Genomic DNA, 27,077 nt, shown 5'->3' with positions numbered 1-27,077 from the left:
ATCGTCTGATTGAGTGGGATCATGTACCCACCCATGCTTTTCTACTCTGTAACAGTACGCATTAGTATCCTAACACTCAGCTTGTAGCTCCCTCTGATTCTAAATTTAGATAATGATTCTTACTACTCTTTTCCATCTCCATCAAATGCCATCCTAGAAAGGACAGGAAGTCTTGATTTAAGACAAAATTTCTCTCCGTAATCCATGGAATTTAATAATAAATCACTGGTGCTTCGATTTTAAGAGATGATGCATGTGATACGTGTACTCCAGTTGTTCATGGTCCACTACAAACCTTCAAATCAGTTTTGAACTCTGCTGGATCTCTTCAATCTCACGTTCCAGCTCCTCGTAGATTTGGTGAGGAAGCGATGACTACTTAAACTGCGCAGATCTCAGATCAAAATAGCACGGCAGCCACCAATGGCTTAATTGGAGAGCAACTTGCAGATGTCAGGAAGACTATGCTGCCTAGCTGGGAAATTCTTGCCACCTACAACGTAAGTAGCAGTGCATGAGATCAAGACAGGAAAAGAAATAAGCTCACTCCCTCTATTTCACTTTCCCTTTTCTTTTTCGATTCCATGGTGAAGTTAACATTGTACATTCACATCTGATGTTTTGCAATTTGTGACAGCCTTATCACCAAACAGCATATGAATGGATGCACTGTTTCAGCACATTAGAATCCACAATGCAATTCAATGTTTAGACTTGTGGAAAGGGAAATGCGTGCATTTTTTCAGGCAGTAACAAAAAATGGACAGAGAAACACATTTGACTTCACAAGCATTTAATGAGGCTGTACTCTCACACGGTCCCAGTTTATCGCTCTGATCTTGATTAAGGATGACACTAAATTAGATAAAGCTTCCCGTCAATGGAACAGTTCTGAATACGTGTCAAAAAGTATCAATACAGAATTAAGGAAGGGCTGGCCAGGGGCAAAACCAATTGATTGTTATTCATCCCTTTGGCTTCTGTACATCAACTGTCAAACTGACATAAAATGGTCATGGATAGACTGGCCACATAGGAATTCACGCGGTTGGCCCAGGGCAATGAATAAAGAACCCCTGTTTTTTTTCTACAAGAATACCAAAGAATCAACAGGGATTCATTGATGTGCCACATGAAGATTTGCTAAAGAGGAAAATAGGACGGGGCTAATAAATCAGTTTGGGCAGAGGATTAGTGAAAGGACAACAAACAAGTGTAGGCATAAACAATTCACTTTGAGATGGTTACATGTGGACTGCTGCAAGGGACTTCAGCTACTTACAATCTACGTTCATAACTTAGGTTAAGGGGTTGAGTTTAACACATCCAGGTTTGCTGGCAATATAAAGCTTGCTGTGAAAACATAGTGTAAAGAAGATAAATAAAAAAAGGATGCAAATGTTAAATGAGTGGACAAGAGGTGAAACTTCTCTATAATATGAGCAACTATTAACTTTTTCCCTTTGTTAGAAACTCATACAATGAACGATTTTGGGGGTTCCTGTACACAAAGAATGCAAAGTTAGCATGCAGATCCAGTAAGGAGGGTCATTGCATGATGGCATTTACTACAGCAGATTTGCAGAACAAAGAAATTTTGCTGCAATTGTACAGGACCTTTGTAATACTGCACCTGGAGTTCTATGCTCAACTTTGGTCTTCCTATACATAACCATGGCCTCAACCAACACATAAAGATGGACTTAAAGTTTGGAACACATACAAACTCTAACCTCACACCTTTAATGCATTGTCTGAACTGATATGTCACTTTTTATATAGAAAACCTTAAGTTATCTCGAGAATGTGACTTAAAAGAAATTCTGGGATTTACATATTAATGAACCGAAACCTGCAACCCATTCCAAAAGATGAAAGACTTAACAGCAATCTAGGTTTGTTCAATATATCGCATCAATTGGATAGCACTATAATCTTTTGCTATAAATTTTGTGTCCTACGATCCTGCTCCATTAGCTCCTGGACAAAGGAACAGTGCTCCGAAAGCTTGTACTTTCAAATACACCTGTTGTTGTGCAATCTTTAATTTTATACATAAAAAAGACACACTGGTCTTAGAAGGTTGCATCTCCCTACTTTGATCTACTGGGTTGGTTCCTGGGTTAAGAGGATTGTTCTGTGCAAAGAGATTGAATAGAAGAGCCCCGATGATTAATTTAAAAATCAACCCCCTGTTCATAGATGTTAGTACACACCTTTGGAGTAGGTGGGTGTTGATCACAGGCCTCCTGGCTCGAAGGTGGTGACATTACCACTGCACCGCCACAGCCTCTAAAACCTCTGGAATTTAGGAAATTGAGATTTAATCTCATTGTTAGATTGCTTCCCTTAGAGACAAAATAACTGCAGATCCTGGGATCCAAGGTAGACAGGCAGGAGACTGGAAAAACACAGCAAGCCAGGCAGCATCAGGAGGTGAGGAAGTTAACGTTTCAGGTTTTCGAACAGCGAGTGTGTTCTCTAACTGGAGGTGAGTGGAGCAGAGTTTTGCAAACTTCCGATTTTTTAGTATCAGATATGAAACAGAAAAACCGTTTGTTGAGCTGACGGATTCTGCGTTGGATGTGGAAGAGTAGAGATCCGCCACATGTTTCAGAAAGGAAGGCCTTGAGCTTCCACTGCTCCCTGCCACAAACTGAACTCATTCCTTCCATTGACCAACCGGGTGGTACCCTCTACCTGTCTTCACCAATCCCCACTTCACCACCCTGCCCCCCGCCACTCCCTTTATCTGCAGCTCCCCGTGCACACACCCCCAATCCTGAAGAAGGGTTACACCCAAAACATTGACTTCGGCACCTCCTGCGATTTCTTCCCTTGGCTACGGAATCCAGAACATGAGCTTACAGTCTCAGGATAAAGAATCATTTAAGAATCATTTGGAAAAATAATCTCTTTTTATCAAACTAGTATCTGGTTCCTGTTCTTAAAAGGCCCCGTGACCACAGCATGTCATAACTCCATGAATATCACAATTTTTGCTGCAAATACTATTTTCCAGGAAAATTTACCTAAAGCACAAATGCAAAACTGAAAAAAAATGCAACAAATGTGTTATTTTTTTAACGACTTAATTGTAAATTCTGACATGCAAACTAACAAAACGTTAAGAAGAAATTTCTTCAAACTGTATGAATCTTTGGAATTCTCTACCCAGAGGATTGTGGCTGCTCAATTTTGGGCATATTCAAGGTTTAGATTGATAGGTTTTTAGATTGTAAGGTAATCAAGGAATCGGGCAGGAAAATTGAAGTTGAAGATTAAACGACTGATATTAACTGGCTGAGAGGTTGGGGACAGCTTACTGTTCTTATGATTTTATGCTCTAATCCTGTTAGTCTTTCTGCAGCAGTCAGTCTGTCTCTGAAAATGGCAATTTACCAGAGGTGTGGCTGGAATTCTCCACACTGGTGAGTTGCAAGGATCAGGGCAAATGTTCTCTCTGACTTCTATCTGCAATTGTCCTTCTTGTTGCTCTCTATGGTTCCTTTAAGATTGCTGCATTGCTGCATGTGCCAGCTTACATTTAAACAGAACATTGATGGGAAGTGTCTGGAGTCTAAATTCTTGAATTCTCCCCTTAAACTTCTTCTCTCCCTTCTTTTCAGACACTCCTCAGAACCTCTCCCTTCACTCGAAGCCTTGAGTCAGCTATGGAAATAGCTCCTTAGCGGATCACTGTCAAATTTTGTCTGATACTCTGCTTTGAAGCATCTTTGGACATTTTACTACATTATAGGCACTATATAAATGCACATGACACAAATGTGCTCAGGTTTGTGCAATGGGGCTCAAAAGACAGACACTACCACAGCCTCTTTTTTTAATCCATTGGAGTGCTCTCTGCAGCTTGAGTTTTAGATTATTACTGGCTTTAACTGATGAAATCCACTTGATTTGGAAAAATAATCTCTTTTTATCAAACTAGTATCTGGTTCCTGTTCTTAAAAGGCCCCGTGACCACAGCATGTCATAACTCCATGAATATCACAATTTTTGCTGCAAATACTATTTTCCAGGAAAATTTACCTAAAGCACAAATGCAAAACTGAAAAAAATGCAACAAATTTGTTATTTTTTTAACGACTTAATTGTAAATTCTGACAAGCAAACTAACAAAACGTTAAAATGCACATGTAGGGAAAAGGAGGATTTTTCAAGCATCAAAATCAGAAGTATTACCGAGCAATATGGGAATAAACTTCAAAATGTTGGCCCAGATATTAGTGGGGCCAGGAAACTGTGGAGGGAGGAACATTTGCAGGAGGAGTTGGAACTTGTGGATGGGAACATATGAGTTAGGATTAGGACTAGGTTACTCAACCCTTCAAACCTGCTCCAACATTCAATCAGATCAAGGCCAACCTGATTACTCATAAGTTCTTGCTTATCAAGAACCTAGCTAACAATAATCAAAGACTCTGTTCCTGTCTTTTGAAGAAAAAAAAGCTCATAACCCTCTGAGAAAGAACTTATCACATTCATCTTAAAATTTCCAAGGATTGCAGAAAACCTTTTTGGTCATTTTTGGTAATTTCAACATCATTGGTTGGGGAATAGGGGTTGTGGTTGAGTACATGTTTTAAAATTCCTGTGATGTGATCTTCACAGTCTGGACCAGCATTTATTGCCCATTCTGAGTCGGCTTTGAGAAGATGGTGGTAGACTACCTACTTGAAGTGTTGCAGTCCATGAGCTTCAGATGCACCACCATCAATATGATGTGGGAGGGAGTTCCAGGTTTTTAACCCAGTAACAGTGAACAACAACAACGTTGTTCCAAATCAGAATTATGTGAGACTTAGAGGGGAACATGTAGGTAGCAGAGTTCATATATATCTGCTGTTTTTGTGCTTCTACATAGTAGAGATCACAGGTGTGGAAGGTGCTGTTGTAATAGACTTGGTGAGTTTCTGCAGTTTACTCATAGATGGTACATACTGCTGCTACCGTGTGTACAGTAGGGGAGTAGAGGGGGAATTAATATGTAAGGTGGTGGATGGGGTACTAACCAAGTCGTCTGATGTTACAGGCACGATATTGAGTTTATTGAGTTGGTGAACCTGCATTCATTCAGGCAAGCATAGAGCATTCCATCCCTGTCCTGACTTTTACTTTGTAAATGATGGATAGGCTTTGAAGAATCAGGGGATGTGTTACTTGTTACTTGTTACAGAATTCTCTTGTATGTACACTATCTACATGGATGGCCCAATTCAGCATCTGGTCAATGATAACCCAACAATATTAATATTGGGGAATTCAGCAATGGGGTATTTCCACTGAACAGGCGAAAGTGAGGACTGCAGATTCTGGAGATTAGAGTCAAGATTAGAGTGGTGCTGGAAAAGCACAGCAGGTCAAGCAGCATCCGAGGAGCAGGAAAATCGATGTTTCGGGCAGGAGCCCTTCATCGGGAATGAGGGACTCATTCCTGATGAAGGGCTCCTACCCGAAACATCGATTTTCCTGCTCCTCGGATGCTGCCTGACCTGCTGTGCTTTTCCAGCACCACTCTAATCTTGACTCTATTTCCACTGAATGTCAAACGTCAATGGTTGGATTCTCCTTTGCTGGAAGTGGTTGTTGCCTAGGACTTGTGTGGCACAAATATCAGCTCAAACTTGAATACTGTCCGGGTTTTGCTGCATTTGAGCATGGTTGTCTTCAGTGTCTGAGGAGTCACAAATGTGCGATCCTCAGTAAGCCTCACGTCTTCTGACTTAATGATGGAGAGAAGTGGCTGAAGTCGGTTGGGCCAGGATACCACCCTAAGAGACTTCTGTAGGGATGTCCTGTTGTTGAGATGATTGAGATTCAATAACCACAACCATTTTCCTCTGTCCTGGGTGTGACTCAAACCAACAGACAGGTTTCCCCTCAATTCTCATCGTCTTCAGTTTTGCTCGGGTTCCTTAATGCCACTCTTGGTTTAATGCTATCTTTGACGTCAAGGGTAATTACCCTCCCTTCCTCTCTCGAGTTTAGCTCATTTGCCCACGTTTCAACCAGGACTGTAATGAGATCAGGAGCTGAGTAAACCTAACAAATCTCAAACCAAGCATCAGCAATCAGATTATTGTTGAGTAAATGTTGCTTAATAGCAAAGTCAAGGACACTTTCATCACTGTCCTAATGTTGAGGGTGGACAGGTAGAGCATTAATTGACCAAGTTGGATTTGTCTTACCTTTTGAGGACAGGTTACATCTGGGTCCTTTTGCAAATTGTTGGCTAGCTGCCAGTGTTGTAGTTCCATTGGAATAGCTCAGTTGGGGCATGGCCAGTGCTTCACTACTATACTATACTTAAAGTTGTGCAAATTAGACTCCTGATTCATTATAAACCAGTTTTGCCTGGTTGGCATGGATCAATTCCACCCTAGGGAATTATGTACCACAGAAGGAGGCCATTCAGTCCACTGTGACAATGCTGGCTTGTAGTGCCACATCCTGCTTTTTCCCATCGTGCTGCAAGCTTTTCCCTTTTGGAATCCATATCCAACTCTCTTTTAAATGTTACTATTGGCAACCATTTACATTATTTTGTCCAGCCGTACATTTGAGATTTTTCTATGGCCTCACCTGCACTGAACTCTGACCCACCCCCACTTCAGTTTTGTTGTTTACTAAATTTGCCATTGCAAATTGTTTCTCTGAGTTACTTTACAAAACTCCTCGTGATTTTGAGCAGCTCTGTTAAATCTCCCTCTAACCTCCTCTCAGGAGAACAACTTCAACTTCTCTGGATTAACTGAAGCCCCTTACCCTTGCTATCATTTTATGTAAATCTTTCAAACTATCCACAATGGAAACTGCTTTCAGTGGTAATCAATGTGTTATAGCACAAGTTGCTGGCAACAGGGTGTTTGAGTGCAGGGCACAGCTGTATAAACTGTTAACACTCATCTTGTTTTCTATCTGCATAAAATCAAAACAAGATTCCTCTTGCTATGGGGTGATTTGCCAAGTTATTACAAACCAAGTCACGGTAGATACAAACACACAGTATCAGCACTGCACGATTTGTCTTGATATGAATCCTAACAGGCATCATGTATGCAAGAAGGAAATCACAAATTTACATCTACTAAAACAAAGAGTTACTGATTATAGTGAGGTTAAAGAAAATCACACGACACCAGGTTATAGTCCAACAGGTTTATTTGAAAGCACTAGCTTTTGGAGCGCTGCTCCTTCATCAGGTACCTCCAAATCATGATATAATGAGAAACGTGACAACTTTTTAACACCGAGTTTTGTAGAATTTCATTGAAGTAATGCAAAGAATTTGTACCAACGCCAAAATCATTTGATCTCTGCTTCGAAAGCTCATACACAGTTTCCATGTTTCCTATTTTCAATTTCAATCTTGCAATTTTAAAAATTATTTCATGGGAATGGACCTGCTTGCCCATCTCCTAATTACACCAGCGAAGGTGAGCTACCTTCATGGACTGTGCAAGCTATCTGCTGTAGGTAGACCCACAGTGCCATCAGGAAGGAAGCTAAGAGACATGGAATCATTCCATGTTTTTCATCCAGCGACAGTAAAGAAACAGTTAATTTAGAATGGTGTGTGACTTAGAGGAGAACTTGCAGCTGGTGGTGCTCCAGTGCATCTGCTGCTGTTCTTCTTCAATGGGCTAGAGCTCTCGTGTTTAGCAAGGCTTGGCAAGTGGGTGAAGTGTACCTTAAACAGGGTATACACGGCTGTCACTGTGTGTCAGTGGTGGAGTGAATGATGTTCCAAACAAATGGGCTGCTTTGTCCTGGATGATGTTGAGCTTCTTCAACGTCGTTTGTACTCTGGTGAGCTGAGATTAGACCAAATTAGAGGGATAGGCAAAACTTCCATGGAACATGCTAAGATTTACAGACAAGTCAAGGATTTAAATTAAGCTGTTTCAGGGAAAACAAAATGTGAACCTTTCTGTTTAACGCAGTACAAGATTTATAATCGGCATATGACGTGACCACACCAATGACTAAGACGTATAAAAACATCCCACTTCTAATTAAAATGTCAATCCCGTTTGAAGATTAAGAACTTTTCTGACAATACAGCTACAAAGTGAGGTTAGCTAATTAACTTCACCTCAGCAGAGATGCAACAGGAATGCATTGAATTCAAAGGAGGGTATATCTGGGACAGAAGCTTTAAAGGGTTACTGCTCATGATGAAAGTATAAGTGAACGATCAATCAATCAGTCTGTTTTCAGTTACAAGAGAAAGGATAGTTGAGGCATTGGAAAAACTGCTTACATCTATTTGAAAAATGCTGCAGCTCCATTGCTATTCACATGAATTACCGGTCCAAACATCTACATCTCATCTAAAGGTCAGCAGACCTTTCTCAGAACTGTATAGAAAACTTTGCCTAGATTAAACGGTTCTTGCCTGCTTGAAGGTGGCAAATATAACTCAACTATTTGGGCAGGACAGTTGGCTCAATGACTCAGCACCAGAGACCCAGGTTCAATTCCAGTCTTGCGCGACTGTCTGTGTAGTGTTTGCACGTTCTCTCCCTGTGTCTGCATGGATTTCCTCTAGATGCTCCAGTTTCCCCCTCACAGTCCAAAGGTGTGCAGGTTAGGTGGACTGGCTATGTTAAATTGCCCATAGTGTCCAGGCTAGGTGGGTTAGCCTTGGGAAATGCAGGGTTACAGGGATAGGCTAAGGTGGGACACACTTTGGAAGGTTAGTGTGGACTCAATGTGCCAAAGGGCTTGCTTCCACACTGTAGGGATTCTAAGATTCAATGAGGAGAGAAACAGGGAACGTGGAGAACTTCAAAGCTGTTAGCTTCACAGTCATAGTAGGAAAATGTTTGAATATGCTATAAAGGATGTGATAACTGAACCCCTAAAAATGAATGCAAAACTGAGCAGAGTCAGTATGGATTTGTGCTAGGTAAATCATCTTGATAAACGTTTGGAGTTTTCCAACATTGTTACCTGTAGTATTGACAAAGGACAAGTCAGTGTCATGTATTTAGTTTTCAAAAGCCTTTTGGTAGGACTCCAAGCTGAGAGTGAATGTAAGTTGTGAATAGGGAGCGTAGGCTTCAAGAGGATTTGAATGGTTTAAAAAAAAGCTAGAATGGGACAGATTGAATATAATGTGAAAAGTGTCAAGTTATTTCCTTCACTTTGGGAGTAAGAACAGAAAAGTAGAATATTTCTTAACTAGTTAGAGGTTTGGAAGTGAGAGAGTCCGGAGGGATCTGGGTGTCCTTGTTCATGAGTCAATACAAAGCTAGAATACAAGTGCAGCAAGCAAGATCTTTATAACAGTATGTTTGCATTCCATTCAGTTTTGAACTAAAAAGATGTCTTGCTGCAGTTTATAGAGCCTTGATAAAACTGTTAAAAATCACACAGCACCAGGTTATAGTCCAACAGATGTATTTGGAAGCACTAGCTTTCGGAGCGCTGCTCCTTCGTCAGGAAGCTGCTCTGAAAGCTAGTACTTCTAAATAAACCAGATGGATTATAACCTGATATTGTGTGATTGTTAACTTTGTATACCCCAGTCTAACACCAAATCTTGATAAGACTGCACCTGGAGCATTGTGTATAGATTTGATCTCCTTATCCAAGGAAGGATAGACTTGCCATAGAATGAGTGCGTCAGAGGTTTACCTTAATCCCTTGGATGGCAGGGTTGCTTTATGAGGAGAGATTGAAGTTTGAAGTTTTGAGTTTTGAAGAATAAGAAGTGACCTCAGTTAAACTTACAAAATTCTTGCAGGATATGACAGGATGGATGGGGATAGGATGTGTCAGCTTGCTAGTGACTCTAGGAGATATCCAGATAAGAGCAGGCCATTTAAGGTGAGGATGAGAAGGAAGTTCTTGACTCCATGAGTGCTGAATCTTTGGAATTCCCACAGAAGAGGGGTTGGAAGCTCAATCATTAACCATGTTCAAAGAAGAAATCAATAGGATTCTGGAGACTAAAGTCATTAAGAGATGTGAAGGTCATGTGGGAAAGTGGCATTGAAGAGATTGTTGGCTATGCTCTAGAATGGGAGTGTGGGCTTGATAGGTTGAATGGCTTCCTCCTAACCCAATGTTCCTATCCTGAAACGGTGATGTGGTGCTCAAGTACGGAAGCTTTCAGAGTCACGTATGCCATCAGTTCAGTCAAACTAATGTGTTAAAAAAAAATCTTACATGGTACCTTTCAAAATTTAAAGAAGCCACTAAGTGTCTTATAGCCAATTAAGTACTCCTGAAGTGTAATTGTTTTCTCCTTCCTAGAAGTGTCCAAGTAAGGTGTAGGGATGGCCAGATAATTGGACCAGAGAAATACTCACCTTCTTCCTGCCTCTTCAGAAATTAATTTCGGGGTATGTTAAAAAAAACAACGTTGACCTTCCGGATCTGCCAGCAATTAAGATTTATCAGTGGACAATTAAGGATGGTTCAAGGGTCTCATTCTACCTGTTATGACGTTGGAGGCATGTACTGTAACTTTAAGAGAGGGTGAAAGCAATTTTGCACTGAGAGCCTGCATGCACCTATCATGTGACTGTCTAGCAGTCTCAGAGTGTACTGGAAAATTTAAAATATGTAACATTTGGCTGTGAAACAAATACCCGAGTTTTGGTTGCTGTTTTGACAATCATTCAATTAGCCAATCAGTTTAAACTATGCACCAGGATACAAAAACCCAATTGATTTTGAATTTATTGTCTTTGTCAACCTCAAATCAATGAGATGATCCGATGTTGGGTTATAAAGAAACAGGCATTTTGACAGTTAGCTAGCTAGACCAACTGCCAGCATCACAATAACTGTCAGCAAAACACTCTCTATCAAAGGTACCTTTTTCATATGAAACATGTTTGCAGCAAAAGACTGAAGATGACACAGGAAGATTTATAACCTGAGGAAGACAGTCACTGACCACAACACTGGGCGCGGGGGAGGGCTGTCTCACTGGTAAAAATGCCCCATCCCCATATATTAACTAAAAGAGAAGTTCTGGCCATTAGTTACTGCAGCTTGTTGATTTCTGAATGTTTCCAGTACTTTCTGGTTTAAATTATGGTACAGTCATGGATGATGGAGTAGAGGGAGAATGGGACAAGTAGATGCACAAGGAACAAGAGTCAAATAGAGGGAGAGTTCAATGGATTACACAGCTGGAGGAGGTCACAAAGATGTGTGATATGGCATGAAACACAAACACAAGGCTGAGAATTTTAAGTGGCCACTTTTCAGGTGCCACAATATACTTGAATTTCTGGAAAATGCTTCAACAACCATGGAAAAATAAAGAGGGCAAAAAGCTAAGGTCCTATTTAGTACATTGTCTGCATTAAGAACATTCCCCCTCATCCTTCCTTTAAGGATGGAGAGCTACAAAGATGGAAATGAAAAGGTAGCCTTGAGTACTGGTATGTGACCTGAGGGCACATCTAACAATGTAGCATTTAGTTTAAACACTAAAGCAAACTTTAGAAAACAGCAGTCAGACAGACATTTCATTCCGATAAATCCCAGCCATAACAATAAGTAAAATTGGAATGGGTCAGCACAACTGCTTATTTTCACATTTTATAGCTAAGGTATTACATCAGTTGATTTCACTATGTGACAAGAGGTCATTAATAATACGATTAATGGCAAATTACAGACCAAACTATTGTAAGGTAATTTTAGTTCATTGAAGTGTATGCTAACTGAAAATTCACTGCCACAAACACACCAACTTTCATTGAAAAAAGGGAGGAACAGATTAGTCATAATATGTAATATTCTTATTCGAAGTTCTCATATTTAACTTTAAAATTTATGTGCACCCAGGCAATGGAAGGAAAGCAGTAAACTCAACCAATGTACTATCAGATGAAGCTGGCAGGTAGGTGGGCAAAGAGAGTCAAATTTGATCTATGGATGAAGAAGAGGGGCTGGTACAATAACTAAACAATAAGATGTTACAGATTCTTCTTCAAGGTCAGTGATAATCTACTGAGACAAGAATGTTAGCAGCCTCTGCAAAAGCTGCTTTTATCTGCAAGGTATATATTGGTGGGAATGAAGGATGTTTGGAGTAAAACTATCTGGCAGAACCCAGTTACTGGCTTAAAGTGGTGCAAGCTAGAAACAGAGACAGTTACCAAATCTTGGAGCAGAGTAATGTTACAACCTCCATTCTGTGGAGATGATTCAAACATGAGTTAGTAGCAAAGACAATTCTGACAATCACTTCAGAGCACTCCCTGTAATTTGCAGTCAGTCTGGATTGAAGCAAGGTCACTGTTACTGCAATTTATGGTGCCAGTCTAAAGATGCATTAGACAGTGACATGCCAAAGATGTGCCAACATCTTATAAGTGTTTATAGGAATCTTCCTGGCAGAGGTGAAACTTGCCTCTGACCTGTCTGTTACCCATCCCATTGGTACACCTCATCTTTCACTCTCCATGCCCAATAAACAGAAACAAAGAAGAATTCTCAATTAGGAAACTCATTATTCCAGTGTTATAGATGTACTAAACCAACCCAAATCACTAGAAGTCATATATTAAATACACATCTGATGCCGCTACACCCAAAAACCCTACCCAGCTGTTTTGTCCTGACAGACTTATGTTGGATCATTTTGCAATTGAGAATGCCAAAGGAAAACTACATAGAGGGCTAAATGGTGTAATCCAATTTTAATCAAATACAATTAACTCCAAATTACTTCTTGGCCAGTCAAAAAAAACCTGGCCAGAAAACCAACTAAGCTGCTAAATGGATCAATTTGGGTATTACCAATCCAAAAACATGTATTTGTTTGTACAACCCACAAAAATGTGCAGCTTACTATTCTAACTCTGAAGTTATTCAGATAAACTGCCCATCTCCATTTCAAGTTCAACCTGATGTGTGATTCAAGTTATGATTCTGTAAACTTTCCACACAAGTATCCCTTGTCACCTCTACATGCACAACAAACTCTACCTTCAGTCTCCAGAGCATTTCCAATTCAGTGATTCTATGTCAGCAGTTTTTCACGCAATCTGAAATGCAATCACTGGGAAAAACTGCGAAATTAACAGGAAACAAAACCAGTAAGGTTTCAAGATCTGGTCATGCACATCAATCAAAGTAATTGTTCAATCATTAAAATTTATATCTGCTGCTAACTGTAAGAATTTTCTGCTTTGTTCTTTGTTGGTTACATTGAGACATGAGTGAATGGAATTGAATTTATTGTCATGTGTACCGAGGCACAGTGAAAAGCTTTGTCTTGCGAGCAATACAGGCAGATCACAGAGTTAAGTAGCACAGATAAGTAAATAATAGGTAAACAGCGGTAAAAACAAAAACAAAGTTACAGGCAAATGTTAAGAGATTGAGAGTCCATTCAGTATTCTAACAAACAGTACGAAACCTGCTGGTGCGTGTTCAGGTTCTGTACCTTCTCCCTGATGGTAGAGGTTTTAGAAAAGCATGCCAGGGTTGAGATGGATCTTTGAGAATGCTGGTGGCCTTTCCTTGACAGCGGGCCTGGTAGATGGATTCTATAGATGGGAGGTTGGCCTTTGTGATTGTCTGGACCAAGTTCACCACTCTCTGTAACCGTCTCCGATCTTGAATGGTACGGTTGCCATACCAGATGGTGACACATCCAGACAGAATGCTCTCGATGGCTCATCTATAAAAGTTGGCAAAGGTATTCGCCATCATGCTAAATTTCCTCAGCTGCCTGAGGAAGAGGAGATGTTGTTGGGCCTTTGTAACCAGTGTGGGGTGGGGGTGGGGGGGGGATGGGGGGGGGGGGTGTGGGGGGGGTGGGGGGGGGGGTGGGGGGGGGGGTGGGGGGGGGGTGTGGGGGGGTGGGGGGGGGGGTCGGGTGGGGGGGGGGTCGGGGGGGTGGGGGGGGGTGGGGGGTGGTCGGGGGGGGGGGTCAGGGGGTGGGGGGGGGGTCGGGGGGTGGGGGGGGGGGGGGTCGGGGGGTGGGGGGGGGGGGTGGGGGGGGGGTGGGAAACCAACATTTATACAGCAAGAGAAGACAGAAACATGTGATTGACAATTAGACTCTAATTGGCAGAGCTGTTGCTATGGGAATGTATGCAATGATGCTGATTGACAGTTAATTGCCAAGCTTTGTCTAAGTCTTGAAACAGGCGTTTGACTCTGATTGGTTACAGCATTGTCATGGAAAATTAACCAGCAAATGGTTGTCATATATTTTGTTGATTGAAATAGGTGCAGTGTGTGTATACAATAAAAACTGAAAGAACTGCAGATGCTGCAAATCAGAGACACAAACGGAAATTCATGGAAAAGCTGAGCAGGTCTGTCAGCATTCGTAGGGATAAATAAAAGTTAACATTTTGAGTCAAGTGACCTTTCCTCAATGCTAAGAGACAGTGAGGTCTTCAGATGCTGGAGATCAGAGTTGAGAGTGTGTCAATCAGGAAGGGCTCCAGCCTGAAACATTGATTTTCCTGTTCCGCGGATGCTGCCTGATCTGCTGTGCTTTTCCAGCAACACACTCTCAACCTCCTCAATGCTGCCAGACCTGCTCAGTTTTTCCAGCAGTTTATTTTTGTTGCAGTATGTGTATATGTTTGTTCTGCCTGCAAAGAACAAGGTTCCAAGTATTAATATATTTAAATTACACTACACACAAGTAAAACTGTATGGTTGCAGAATCACACCTAATGTGGGGCTCTATTTTGCAAGCATGGGCTGGATTGCTATGGTCAGTACCTTGCTTGTTATGAACAGCAAAAGGATATATTCTTTGATATGGTCCACTAGTCTTTGGGATGTACAGCCTACATACCTGGCATCACATTGCTATTGAAATTCACAGACCACATTACTCATTTGTGTGATAGACAGAATGTCTGTTTGATCTGATAGCAGCATCCATGCAAACTTGATGCTGGAAAAGGATGCATCAAAGGGTGCCTGCAGGATAATGGGCACCCTGATTAGATAATTTCACACTGTATTAACTCATGAAAGGCCAAGGTTGTCACTTTGGTTCTGGAAGGTGTCCAGGTTACCTCAGAGAAAGGTAAGATATCTCAAACACTTGAGCAAACAAGTGAAGTTAGCTGTCTCATAGTATTATTAGGCTGTAGCAATACAAGTGGTATTCGCCACAAACAGGATGCTGCTGTCACGCTAAAGAGATACTCTGTATTTCACACAAACAAATAATGTGGTATGCGAATTTCAGCGTGATGTGATGGTAGGTATGCAGACTGGCTGATCATATCAAATATGTGTGCAAGGAATTACACTGCCAAGTAATTTAGACTTGTCAGTCCAAGCTCACAGTATGGTGCACTTGCGTGTACTGGAAGTTACATAGGCCCCTGTTCGTTGCAGCTAGAAAGAATGCGTGTATGCTCTGTGCCTACTTCAACTGAATGAAGTAGGTGATAACCATTTACTGGTTCACTTTTTAGGGAGACACACTACCAGTCAGAGTTAATTTGCCTAGGTTAAAATTTAAATACACTGTGATAAGCAGTCATGGATTTGGAGGTGCCAGTGTTGGAGTGGGATGAACAAAATTAAAAATCACATAACACCAGGTTATAGTTCAACAGGTTTATTTGGAAACACCAGCTTTCAGGGCACTGCTCCTTCATCAGGTGATTAATGGGTGCATTCCCAACACTTTTATGAGTTCATTTGCCAGCTGGCCAACGAAAACTCTGTTGTCTTGCATTATAAATGTTGGTTTTCCCTTTTAACTGTATTCTTGTGAATTGTCCTGATGAGATGAAAAGCTTTTATAAATTTTTTTTTCAGTAATAATAAAAAAGGTAGTTTGGTCAAAGCAGTAACTTCAAGAATGGATTCAAAAAACAAATTACTGAGGTGTTGAGGTTTAGGGAAGATATTCCTGAGTTTCATGCCTACATTGCTGAAGGCAGGGTCAACAGTGCTGGAGTGATGACATTCAGGTTATGGAAGAATTGGAAATGTGCAGTGATCTTGGATAATTGTGGGGCTGCAAGAAATTACAGTGATATGAAGAGGTGACAGCTGTGGATGGATTTGAACATAATTTCACTATTTTAAAATTGAGGCAAAGCTCAACTGGGAATCAATACAAGTCAGGGACCATAAAGGGGGATGGGTGAACTAGGATACTGACTTGGTGCAAAAGGATTAGAGGAACTTTCAAATATAACATGGGTATAACAAGTATAATATCTGTGAAGAGAAGAAGGTGAGGACTACAGACACTGGGGAGATCAGAATCGAAAAGTGTGATGAAGGGTTTATGCCTGAAACATCGATTCTCCTGCTCCTCAGATGCTGCCTGACCGTCTGTGTTTTTCCAGCACCACACTTTTCAACTGTAACATCTATGAACAGAAAAGAGAGTTAACCCTTCCTGAGGAAGGGTCACTGGACCTGAAATGTTAACTCTGATTTGTTTTTCCACTGATCCTGCTACACCTGCTGAGCTTTTCCAGCAATTTCTATTTCTGAATCAGATTTACAGCATCTGCAGTTCTTTTAGCTTTGATTTAGTTTAAAAATGTTAGGATTAAATCCAGTAATTGGATATATATATATATATATATATATATATATATATATATATATCTTACATTCATTTGCAGATAGTTGTCTACACTTTATCAAGTACAATGAATCACCTACTAAAATGTAGTCATCTTACAGGTACAGGTTTAACATTGCTCACGGTGCTGGTCACTCCGGTTACCTGCCTCTGTAAATGTCTGACTGACCTTGGAAAACGAATATGCAATATCCACAGATATGCAAGATCTTCACTCACACGTATCACAGGATGTCTGCTGAGCTTTGATAAAAACTTTCATCTTTAAGCTTCTCTAAATACAATTTTTATGGTTGAGTTCCTTAATAGTGGTAACCTAATAAAATGAAAATGGGCACTTCTGTTTGATGATAATGGAGTCAATGCACTGGCCCTCAAGATAGGATGGATTGGAACCAAAATACTTTCACTCGTTTTGGAATTTCAAACTAGGAGGCATAGTCAGAAGATTAGATGCAGTCCTTTTGGTAATGAAATTGGGAAATGTCTCTGCAAGGAAAGAATGGTGGAAATTTGCAACGGTCTTCTGCTCACAATGATTGATACGAGATTAACTAATTTTTAAAAATCTGAGATTATAGATTTTTGTTAACGCAAATGGAGCAAAGGGAGTGGGTACATAAAGATGGGTGGCAGGTCAGGTATGATCTAATGGAGTGACAAAACACATTTGAGGAGCTAAACGGCCAACTTCTGGTTCAATTATCTTATGGGATTATTTGGGGGAAAAAAACTGTGAAATTACGGCCAATTGTCTTTTATCAACTGGTCGCACAGAGTAAGAACTGTCATGTTGGTGTGGGGTTTATAATCAGGGTGAAAGCATCAAGTAGAGTAACAACAAAATGCAGGGCAGTGTCAGTGATTGAGAAGAAACCTCAGGGTCGGGATTTTGGTGGAAGGCGGTTCTAGGCGCCTGACGTCAGGCACGGTATAAATGATACCGCGGTCGCCAGAGCTCCAGCCTTTACTCGGGGAAGGGCTCTTCATTTCAAACAAAGAGGTGGAACACAGCCCGTGCAACAAAAACTACATTCACCAAAAAACACCCCCTGTTTTAAAGCAAAAAACCCCTTGGGATTGAAATAGTGTTAACCATGCCAGCTAACGACCCCAGCCACAGTCTGCAGATCCAGTTTGGGCTCATCAACTGCGGCAAGAAATACCTAACGGCTGAAGCCTTTGGCTTCAAGATCAACGCCTCGGCCACCTCCATGAAGAAGAAGCAGATCTGGACGCTGGAGCAGAACGGCGAGGACTCCAACGTGGTGTTCCTGAGGAGCCACCTCGGGCGGTACCTGGCCGCCGATAAGGATGGCAACGTGTGCTGTGAGAGTGAGCAGCCAGCCGCCGACTGCAGGTTCCTCATTGTCGCCCACGACGACGGCCGCTGGTCGCTGCAGTCCGAGCCCCACAAGCGCTACTTCGGCGGCACCGAGGACCGCCTGACGTGCTTCGCCCAGACCATCTCGGTGGCCGAGAAGTGGAGCGTCCACATCGCCATGCACCCGCAGGCCAACCTCTTCAGCGTGACCCGCAAGCGGTACGCGCACCTGAGCGACAAGGACGAGCTGGCCATTGACCGGGACACCCCGTGGGGCGTGGACTCCCTCATCACCCTCGTCTTCCAGGATCAGAAGTACAGCCTCCAGAGCAGCGACAACCGCTTCCTCCGCAATGACGGCCAACTGGTGGAGAAACCCGAGCGGGCCACCGGCTACACCCTGGAGTTCAGGTCGGGCAAGGTGGCCTTCCGAGACTCTGAGGGCAGGTACCTGGCTCCCTCCGGCCCCACTGGCACCATGAAAGCCGGCAAAAGCACCAAAGCGGGCAAGGATGAGCTGTTTGTCTTGGAGCAAAGCTACCCACAGGTGGTCCTGAAGGCAGCCAACAGCAGGAACGTTTCTATCCGGCAAGGTAAGGGTTAATGCCGGCGCACATTTTGGTTTATTCTCTTGACTTAAAAACCATTTTCTATCTCTGCCCTCTGATCTACTCCAATACTAGCCACCCCCGTTGCAAATATAGGAGCAGCTACAAAACTTGCTGGGGGTGGGGGGAGAAGAATCTACATTCTATTTATAAATAAGACCTGATTACCTTAAGAATTCCATTGACTTCATTCCCTCAATTTCGTCTGCTAGGGAATTGAATATCAGGCTTGGAAGATTTTCTCCAATATGGCTCCTATTTTCAGTCCAATCCATTGTTTTCCTGTAGGATTTTTCCTTTTGGAAGGCATGACCCTTGATGAATACTTCACATATCCATCAACCCTTTCCAATCTCTCTTGGTAACGGTATTTAATTACTTTGGGCGGTGTGTCAAAGGTTAACTAGCTCAACCAAGTCCCATTCTGTGGTCTTCCATTTGCAAACCCTTTTGATTAAAACGAGATCACGTATTAAATGTGGGTAACAGTATAACTGGCTGGAACGGGAGAACCATGAGTCCAACAGATTTTCCAGATCGTACGTGATGGAAACACGCGGGATATTTCTTTATGGACCGAGAACGCGCAAAGGCTTTTTAAAAAAAAATCACTCCCTCATTGTCTGCAATAACGGTCTTCCATAGCGGTGCTCAATTGTTTTGCACGTTCATTACATGAATGGTATAATGATTCCTTTGTGCAGTGAACAATCAAGACATTTCCTTACAATACTCTGCCAGCGAGGCTGGTCACCCCTCTCCCAGCCAACACTTCGAAGGTGAGGAGTGCAATTGATTCGTGTAGTAAAGAGTTTGTGTCCGGTCAAATCAACGACCCACATCCATGACTAAACTGGGGCTAAATACATTTATAAATAAAAACATCCGCGTGCAATTTAATCTTAATTCATCTGCTCTTCTGAGGGATTTTTTTTGTAAAAACGGGTTTAGAAATGGATAGCGGATATCTCATCTAGCACTTTTTTATTTTACGATTAGCTGAAATTTCCTTTCCTCTTATCTCTTGAGGAGGCGCTAAATAACAATTTCGTTTCAGACACAACAAAGGAAATGTGCTGTGGTTACTGAGAGCGTTTTCAACGCTCAACAAAATAGGGTTCCAGAGCGATGCGATTTATTGGCAATACAGAGAAATAACCCCTTTTTTTAAAAGGAAGCAGCCGTTATGGTATGAAATATAAGCATTTAAAATCCTTTAGCCCCGCAAAATAGGCTTCAGTGTGATCTCACCCGTGACTGGAGAACAAAACCAGATGTGCTATTTGAGCTCTTAAAGGGGAGACTTTTTCAAAAAGCCTAGGGTCTGCCGACAGAAATATACTTCAGGCGCCTCGACTACTAAGTCCGGTCAGAATCTTACGTGCAACATTTCACCACAGCATTCAGACTGCGTTGAACTAAAATTGACCAAAGCGTAGCAATGGTACTCGGTGGTTTTATTATTTTATTAGTGTGAAATCATTGAGCATCAAGTTCCTTGATCTCATGGGGGTTTACCACTTCTAAGTTTTCTTAATGAGTTATGCACTATTTAAGATCTTGTGAGCATCAGGTGTTGTGGTGATTTATTGAAAGGTGTACAAGCAGCAAGTTAAAATATCACCTGTATTGTATTGGCACTAATAATAAAAACAGTGGACATAGTTTTCTTGAGCCTCAAATAAAAATTAAGACAGCATATTTGGTTCCGTGCAATTGTGTGATCTTCCTTGATCTGCATAAGCTGCATTTATCTGGCACCTTTTTTAAGATAGTAAAATGTCCCAAGGTACTGTAGAGCTTTGTCACTGTAGAATCACGCGTCACTTATCGGATAGAACCAATCTATCAACATAATATCCTCTAGCTTGGACTGACTTCAGCACCTTCATTTTAGGCAAAAAAAAGTTCCATAAACATAAATTAGTTCAGAAGATTTGTACCGTCCTTATTTTCGTCACTTTTTAAAAAAAACACATTGGTCTAAAATGTGAGTTTTTTTTACATACGTAAAGAAGCCCGAAACTGCTTTCACGCTCCTGGTCACAGCTGCCATTTGATGGTAATAATCTCCTCCCTTCACTTGGTTTTTCAACAAAAACCTTTGTTAGGGAAAGGGAATTAAAAACTGCACAGTCCAGGCATGTCAGTATTTTTAAAGGAAAATGTTTCCAGTCAGTGCCCAAGCAGCAACATAAAGTGAAGCCAGTTGGCTGGAATGGAGCCCAAAATACTCGCTCACTGCACGTGGGGAATTGGCTTCTGACCAGTTTGAAGTGGTCAGCCTACAAAACAGATTTGCCTTTTGTTTTCAAGGACAACCCCTCTTATTCTGAAGAAGGGTCACCGGACCTGAAAAATTAATCTGATTTCTCACCATGATCAGGCAGACCTGAGCTTTTCCAACAATTTCTGTTTTTGTTTGATTTCCAGCATCCCCGGTTATTCTGATTTTTTTTTTGAACCTCTGGGGTGGGTACTGTCCAGTGGGTGTCTGCACCTCTCAAATGTTCTGCTTGTTAACTGACCCTTTTCTACGAGCTTAATTACGGAAGATTGCTTTCATCAGGAATACAGGTAGCTTATCATTTGTATCCTCCAATCTTTTGGAGTTATAGTTAGGAAAATTATGAACTACTGATGCACAGCATTCTCTGCTGCATTCTGTAACTTGATGACTGTGTGCCATTAAAATGAGCACTGCACAATCTACTAGATATACTGCAGCAAACTGCCAAGTAATTTTTGACGGGACTTCACAAACTTGTGACCTCTGTTAGATACAAAGGTTTAGTACCGTGTACACTGGAATGTCATGTCTCTGTGAGGCACACCCCAATCTGACGAGCATTTATTGCTGCCTCAAAGTCCTGGGCCTCTGTATTCAGCAGCCCTGAAGGAACATCTTCACCAGGTGGACTGAGGCCAAAAGGCAGCCTACACTCCCCTTGTCAAGAACAACCAAGGATGGGCAATAAATGCTGGCTTTGATAGCCATGTGCATATTCCAATGATTGAATTAAAAATGACTTTTTTAAAAATGCTGCTTGTGACTTAGCTAGCCCACAGGTGGATGGATGATGGTGGCAGTGTTCTGAGATGATGTTTGGTGATTCTACTGGTGCAAATTTGGATGTCCGGCAGGGACAAGGTGAAATGTGGCTTATAGTATTTTTTCCTGTAGCTGAAAAAAACAGCCAGGACCATTTAAGTGCCTCAACAGTGAAATTGGTCCTGGTGATATCAGATGGTACTAAAGGAGATGGTTTTTGTTGGGATGAGAAGCATTTCAAGATTGAAGTGTGAAAATATTTTGCTATTTTTATAGGTAGTGGGAGCATTATTTAACTCTTAGATAGTCTGATCTAATAGCTAAAAGATTCAACACTGATTCGACTGCAGCTTGTTGCAGTTGGGCATTTGGAACATGAGGTAGCAGATGATGCTAGGAGGGGGGATGTAGTCTGTGGCCAGTGACCAGCAACTGAGGCCTACCTTGTTGAACTTGGAGGATCACATTTGTTCCTTCCATGAGAGAACTGTCAATTTTTAATGGTTTTAAAAAAGAATCTACTCTCTGGGTGCGACTGCACATGAGCAGAGTGTTAATCACAAGTACAGCCATGCATCCATTAGGATTACTATGTGGCCAGGGGTGTAGTGTGCAAGGGACGTAGTGGGGAAAGAAAGATGGGACATGATGCCTCTACAATCTTGCACTGTTTTTACTGAAACGTTCTAAGAAATGTTTTTGATTTTTCTCTGGTTTCCCTTTAGTAGAGAAATTTTCCCAAAACTCAAAACTGGTTAGTGGGAGTTTTTTTTTATTCCGAACACTAGGGAGACCGTAAAATAAATTTCACAGCACAACCGATCAATGACTTACCGGATGTAAAGCATAGATCTCGAAGACGTGGTAAACACTTATTTCTGTCACTTATTTTCAAATAGAAAACCTTACTCTCTCGCTTATATTTTAAGCAACTAGGTTGGCAATAAAGGGATAGAATATAGTTTTTTGGATCCACAAAGCAACTCGTAATCACTTTCTGATGTGAATGTTTACTGTCTCCTTTGCTGAAAGGATGAGTGTGTCACTGGCTGGGCCAATGCTTATTGCCAATCTCTAATTTCCCTTAAGGTCGTGGTGAGCTTCTCCTTAAACTGCTGCAGTCCTTGGGGTACAGGGACACGTGCCATGCTGTTGGAAGGGATATTTAGGATCTTGATTATGATATTGATGGAATGATGAAATAGTACCAAGTGAGGATGGAGGGTGGGTTGGAGGAGAGTTTGCAGCTAATGGTGTTTCTATGCACCTGCTGTTCTTTTTAGGTGGTAGATGTCATCCGTTGGAAGATGTTGTCTTGTTCTCTGCTGTTTGAAATTGGATTGTGCATTAAAGATGTATGAAGGATGCAAAAATTGTTTCAGACCTGACACGTTAGATGCCGAGAAAAACAGGACGATCCAGAGATGACCATTTTTTTGATTTGTCTCCTTGCACTTGAAACCTAAGCTTTGACACAACATGCCAATCAAACTTCAATATTCCTCTACATTTGAACCTTGCAGTTTGTGCTGTTCCAAAATAAACCTTGGGTCTTTGAAAATATCCTGGAAACAAACACGACTTCTTAACCTGCACCAACTCAATGTTAAAATGAACATACTAAACCAACTTGGAGTATATCTAGCGCTGCTTTTGTTTGATTCCCAGCATCTACCATATTCTGCTTTTCTACCAAGCAAATATCACTGGTCGGAAATGTTTTTCTACAACCTCTGGTCATTTAAGGGGCCCAGAACTGGACAAGTACACTTCTTGATGTGGCCATACCACATCTAGATGTTAAGAACTGGTATTATATTTATATTCAATTACCTTTGTAATTTCATTGCACTTAGAGAAAGTGAGGATTTTCATTTCATTCCTCTTTTTTTGTGATTGTCTCAGTGCACTAGTTGTGGACCTTCAATGAAAAAAGCAAGACTTGAGGATGCTGGTCATCTGAAACAAAATCGAAAATTTTCTGGAGAAGCTCAGCAAGTCTAGCAGCATCTGTGGAGAGAAAAGAGTTAAATGTTCAGAGTCCAGTGACTCTGCATTAGAACTGTTAACTAGAAAAAAGTGGTATTGATGCTGAAGCTGAAGTTTGGGATGGAGATGGGGGGTGGGGGGGGGTGCAGGGTGAGGGGAAAACAAGAGGAGAGGGAGGGAAGAGGTGAGCACATAGGTAGAGATGGAACTCTGCGAGGGATATGAAAGGGGAAGATAAAGAGATTATGAATAGCAGGCTAGAACTGATGAGAAGCTGACTAAGTGATCAGTTTTACCCACCCCACGCCTGGTTGCAGTCACCCATTCCCAGGTACTTCTCGATCTATTATCATATTATCCAAATTGCATTCAGCACAGCAAACTCATTCTCTCATGTCATATTACCACTTATTCAGCTTTTCTGAAGAAGGGTGACTATATCTGAAATGTTAACTCTGCTTTCTCTCCACAGATGCTGTCAGACCTGCTAAGTTTCTCCAGCAATTGGTTTGTTTCAGACCTTCAATGTATTGTGATTCACACTAGTCCTTCAGTCCCTACCTAGTAAATCCATGGTTGGATTTGCTCCAGTGCAAGTCTCTCCTTTGAGCCTGAAGGGAGCATTATTAGTTGCCTCATCACCGATGTACTTCCAAATATCCTTTTCAGCAGTGTCACCAAACTCCGTGAGCAAAGATTGATTTTTAAGAATTGATGCCAGGCGCCCAGTCCTGGAAGGTTTGGTGTGTTAACAATGACCTTTTGTTCTAAATTAACTTCTTTTGTGGTTAGTGATGTATTCCTTCAGTTCCAATTTTTGCTGGCACTTTCTTTAATGTTCTAGTGCTGTCATGCACATACCCAAGTGATTGTGTGCCATTTGTTTTAAAAGGACGGATAGACGTCTGATTGTATTTAATCTTTTTAATTTGCCTGATTTTTGTTAAACCTTTTTCACTGAAACTTTGCTTTTATTTTACTTCCTTGTCATTCAATCACTCAGCCAACTGAAAGCCTATTCATACAAGCATTGAACGTTTTTTGTACATCAAAGCCTAGTTGAATATCATCTGCAAGTGAACTCTGCCTGATAGGCAAGGAACGCATTACTACATGGCTGTAGCAGCATAGCCATTGTATTTATGTATAATGAAAAATATTCTTATGTTACAATATGAATGGAGTACTTAAGTGACAACTTGCCTGAGGTCATACTTTACTGTTCGCTAAAGTGTAGTGCTGGAAATAGAACAGCAGATCAGGCAACATTTGAGGAGCAACAGAGTCAACCTTTCGGGCTAACCCTTCAGGACTAGGGAGGGGCTCCAGGGATGAGAAATACATAAAGGGAGGGGCGGTGGGGCTGGGGAAAGGTAGTTGGGATGGCGATAGGTGGGCGAAGGTAAGTGGTGATTGTGACAGGTCAGTGGGAAGTGTGGAGCAGATAGTTGGGAAGGAAGATGGACAGGTAGGTTGGTCAAGAGGGTGGTGCCAAGTCAGAGGATTGGATCTGGGATAGGGAGAGGGGAGATTTGGAAACTGGTTAATTCAGCGTTGAGGCTGTGTGGTCATAGGATCCCGAGGCAGAAGATGAGATATTCCTCCTCTGATTTGTGGCTGCCCTTGTTTAGGCAGTTGGAGGAGGCCCAGAATGGACATGTAATAGGGGGACAAGGAGTTGAAATGGGTGACTACAGGAAGGTGGGGTTGGTTAGTGTACATGGACCAGAGATGTTCCCTGAACTGTTCCACGAGATTGCACTATGTCTGTCTGATGTAGAGAAGGCCACATTGAGAGCAATGGATGCAGTAAATGAGGATATCGTGACCCCCATATACTTTACTCTGTGTCCACCTTGGTGAATAATATCCAAGTGTTATTTGCAAATCTGGTGACCTGCTTTTTGACCTTTATTATCAAGACATCTCATTCTGCTGGTTTGAGGTGGGTTCGCCTGGAGGAAGAACGCCTCATCTTCCGCCTTGGAACACTTCAACCCCAGGGCATCAATGTGGACTTCAACAGCTTCCTCGTTTCCCCTTCCCCCACCTCATCCTAGTTTCAAACTTCCAGCTCAGTTACTGTCTCCTTGACTTGTCCGACCTGCCTATCTTCTTTTCCACCTATCCACTCCACCCTCTCCTCCTTGACCTATCACCTTCATCTCCTCCCCCACTCACCCATTGTACTCTATGCTACTCTCTCCCCACCCCCACCCTCCTCTAGCTTATCTCTCCATGCTTCAGGCTCACTGCCTTTATTCCTGATGAAGGGCTTTTGCCCGAAATGTCGATTTCGCTGCTCGTTGGATGCTGCCTGAACTGCTGTGCTCTTCCAGCACCACTAATCCAGTATTTGGTTTTCAGCATCTGCAGTCATTGTTTTTACCTTGTTGATTTTAACCCTACTGCGAATCCTCTTGCAAGGATGCCTGCCTTGAAGAAGTTTTCCTCCTCTCTCTACAAGAATCTCAGGGAGTCCCTCTCCCACTGCAACTCCCAGGTCATTTCCTCTGCTCTGAAGCTCTTCAACCATGTTGTGAAACAAACTCGCTACCACAGCCACATTTGCTTCCTCAGTGCATGCCTCCGTAACCAACTCATCCCACACGGACTCCAGACCACCTTTAAACCAGCAGAGTTTGGACCCGAACAGGACAAACAGTACAGACTACAGATTCAAAAACACCAGCAACAGTTCTCCTTCAGGATCCTCCGCTCCACGCTTGCAGCAATGTGCCGGCACCTAACCTCTCTACAGTCAGCCCTGCCTCAGCTGAGGGCCACACACTCTCAGAATTGCAAAGGACCCACTCTGTACTACATCCTCAGGAGAATTCATACTCTCAACAAACAGTATTTCAATTCCATCTCAAACATCAAAAACTGTAAGTACAACAAACTTTTATCCACCCACCTCCATAACCAGCGCTCCTCAAACATTCCAGAAGATTCCCCTGGTCTCGGAAACGCCATTAGCCATGCGACTGACGCAGCTACCACCTCCACGCTGAGTGATGATGTCACTTCCGCCCACATCATGGCCACTCCCACAGTCACTTCCGGCCCTCACATCATCGCTGATGCCACATGCTCAGTGACTTCCGCCACCCCTACTGCCATGATCACCACCACTTCTGCCTCCACCAGCGCCACTCACCTGCATTCTGCTGACACGCCCCCCCCACAGTCCCCACTGTCACTATCCCCAACCACAGAACCCCGAGGGCAACATTACCCCAGCTCATGCCTCCACCCCCATTCCCCCCACCATCACACCCACTCCAGGTACTGGCTCCGACCCCACTCCCAGCTCCACACCCGCACCAGATCCCAGCTCCCGGCCCTGCCGAGTTTTCACCATCCCTCCAGACCTCCCACTCACTGAGGATGAACGATCAGTCCTCAGCAAAGGACTCACCTTCATCCCGCTCCGTCCATGCATCAATGAATTTAATACACGTGACATCGAACAATTCTTCCGTCGCCTCCGCCTCCGAGCTTACTTTCACAATCAGGACT

General features: G+C 42.3%; 1 protein-coding gene and 1 long non-coding RNA gene across 2 annotated transcripts in view; one reads left to right on the top strand and one right to left on the bottom strand.

Moving 5' to 3' along the window:
• Positions 1-7,164: 7,164 nt before the first annotated feature.
• On the bottom strand, positions 7,165-19,373 carry LOC140464364 (uncharacterized). Its single transcript, XR_011954910.1, has 2 exons — positions 18,683-19,373; positions 7,165-7,835 (listed from the first exon to the last, which is right to left on the bottom strand). It is a non-coding gene; the product is annotated as an uncharacterized lncRNA (long non-coding RNA).
• fscn1a (fascin actin-bundling protein 1a) overlaps positions 17,545-27,077 on the top strand; it is a 49,768-nt gene continuing 40,235 nt past the window's right edge. The window contains exon 1 of the mRNA XM_072559324.1: positions 17,545-18,499. Coding sequence (XP_072415425.1) covers positions 17,680-18,499 — 820 coding nt within the window. The 5' untranslated portion in view covers positions 17,545-17,679. The remainder of the gene's footprint in view (positions 18,500-27,077) is intronic.

The sequence above is a fragment of the Chiloscyllium punctatum genome, chromosome 40 (genome assembly GCF_047496795.1).
Source record: "Chiloscyllium punctatum isolate Juve2018m chromosome 40, sChiPun1.3, whole genome shotgun sequence".
Taxonomy (NCBI): domain Eukaryota; kingdom Metazoa; phylum Chordata; class Chondrichthyes; order Orectolobiformes; family Hemiscylliidae; genus Chiloscyllium; species Chiloscyllium punctatum.
This window is presented reverse-complemented; position numbering and strand designations above follow the sequence as displayed.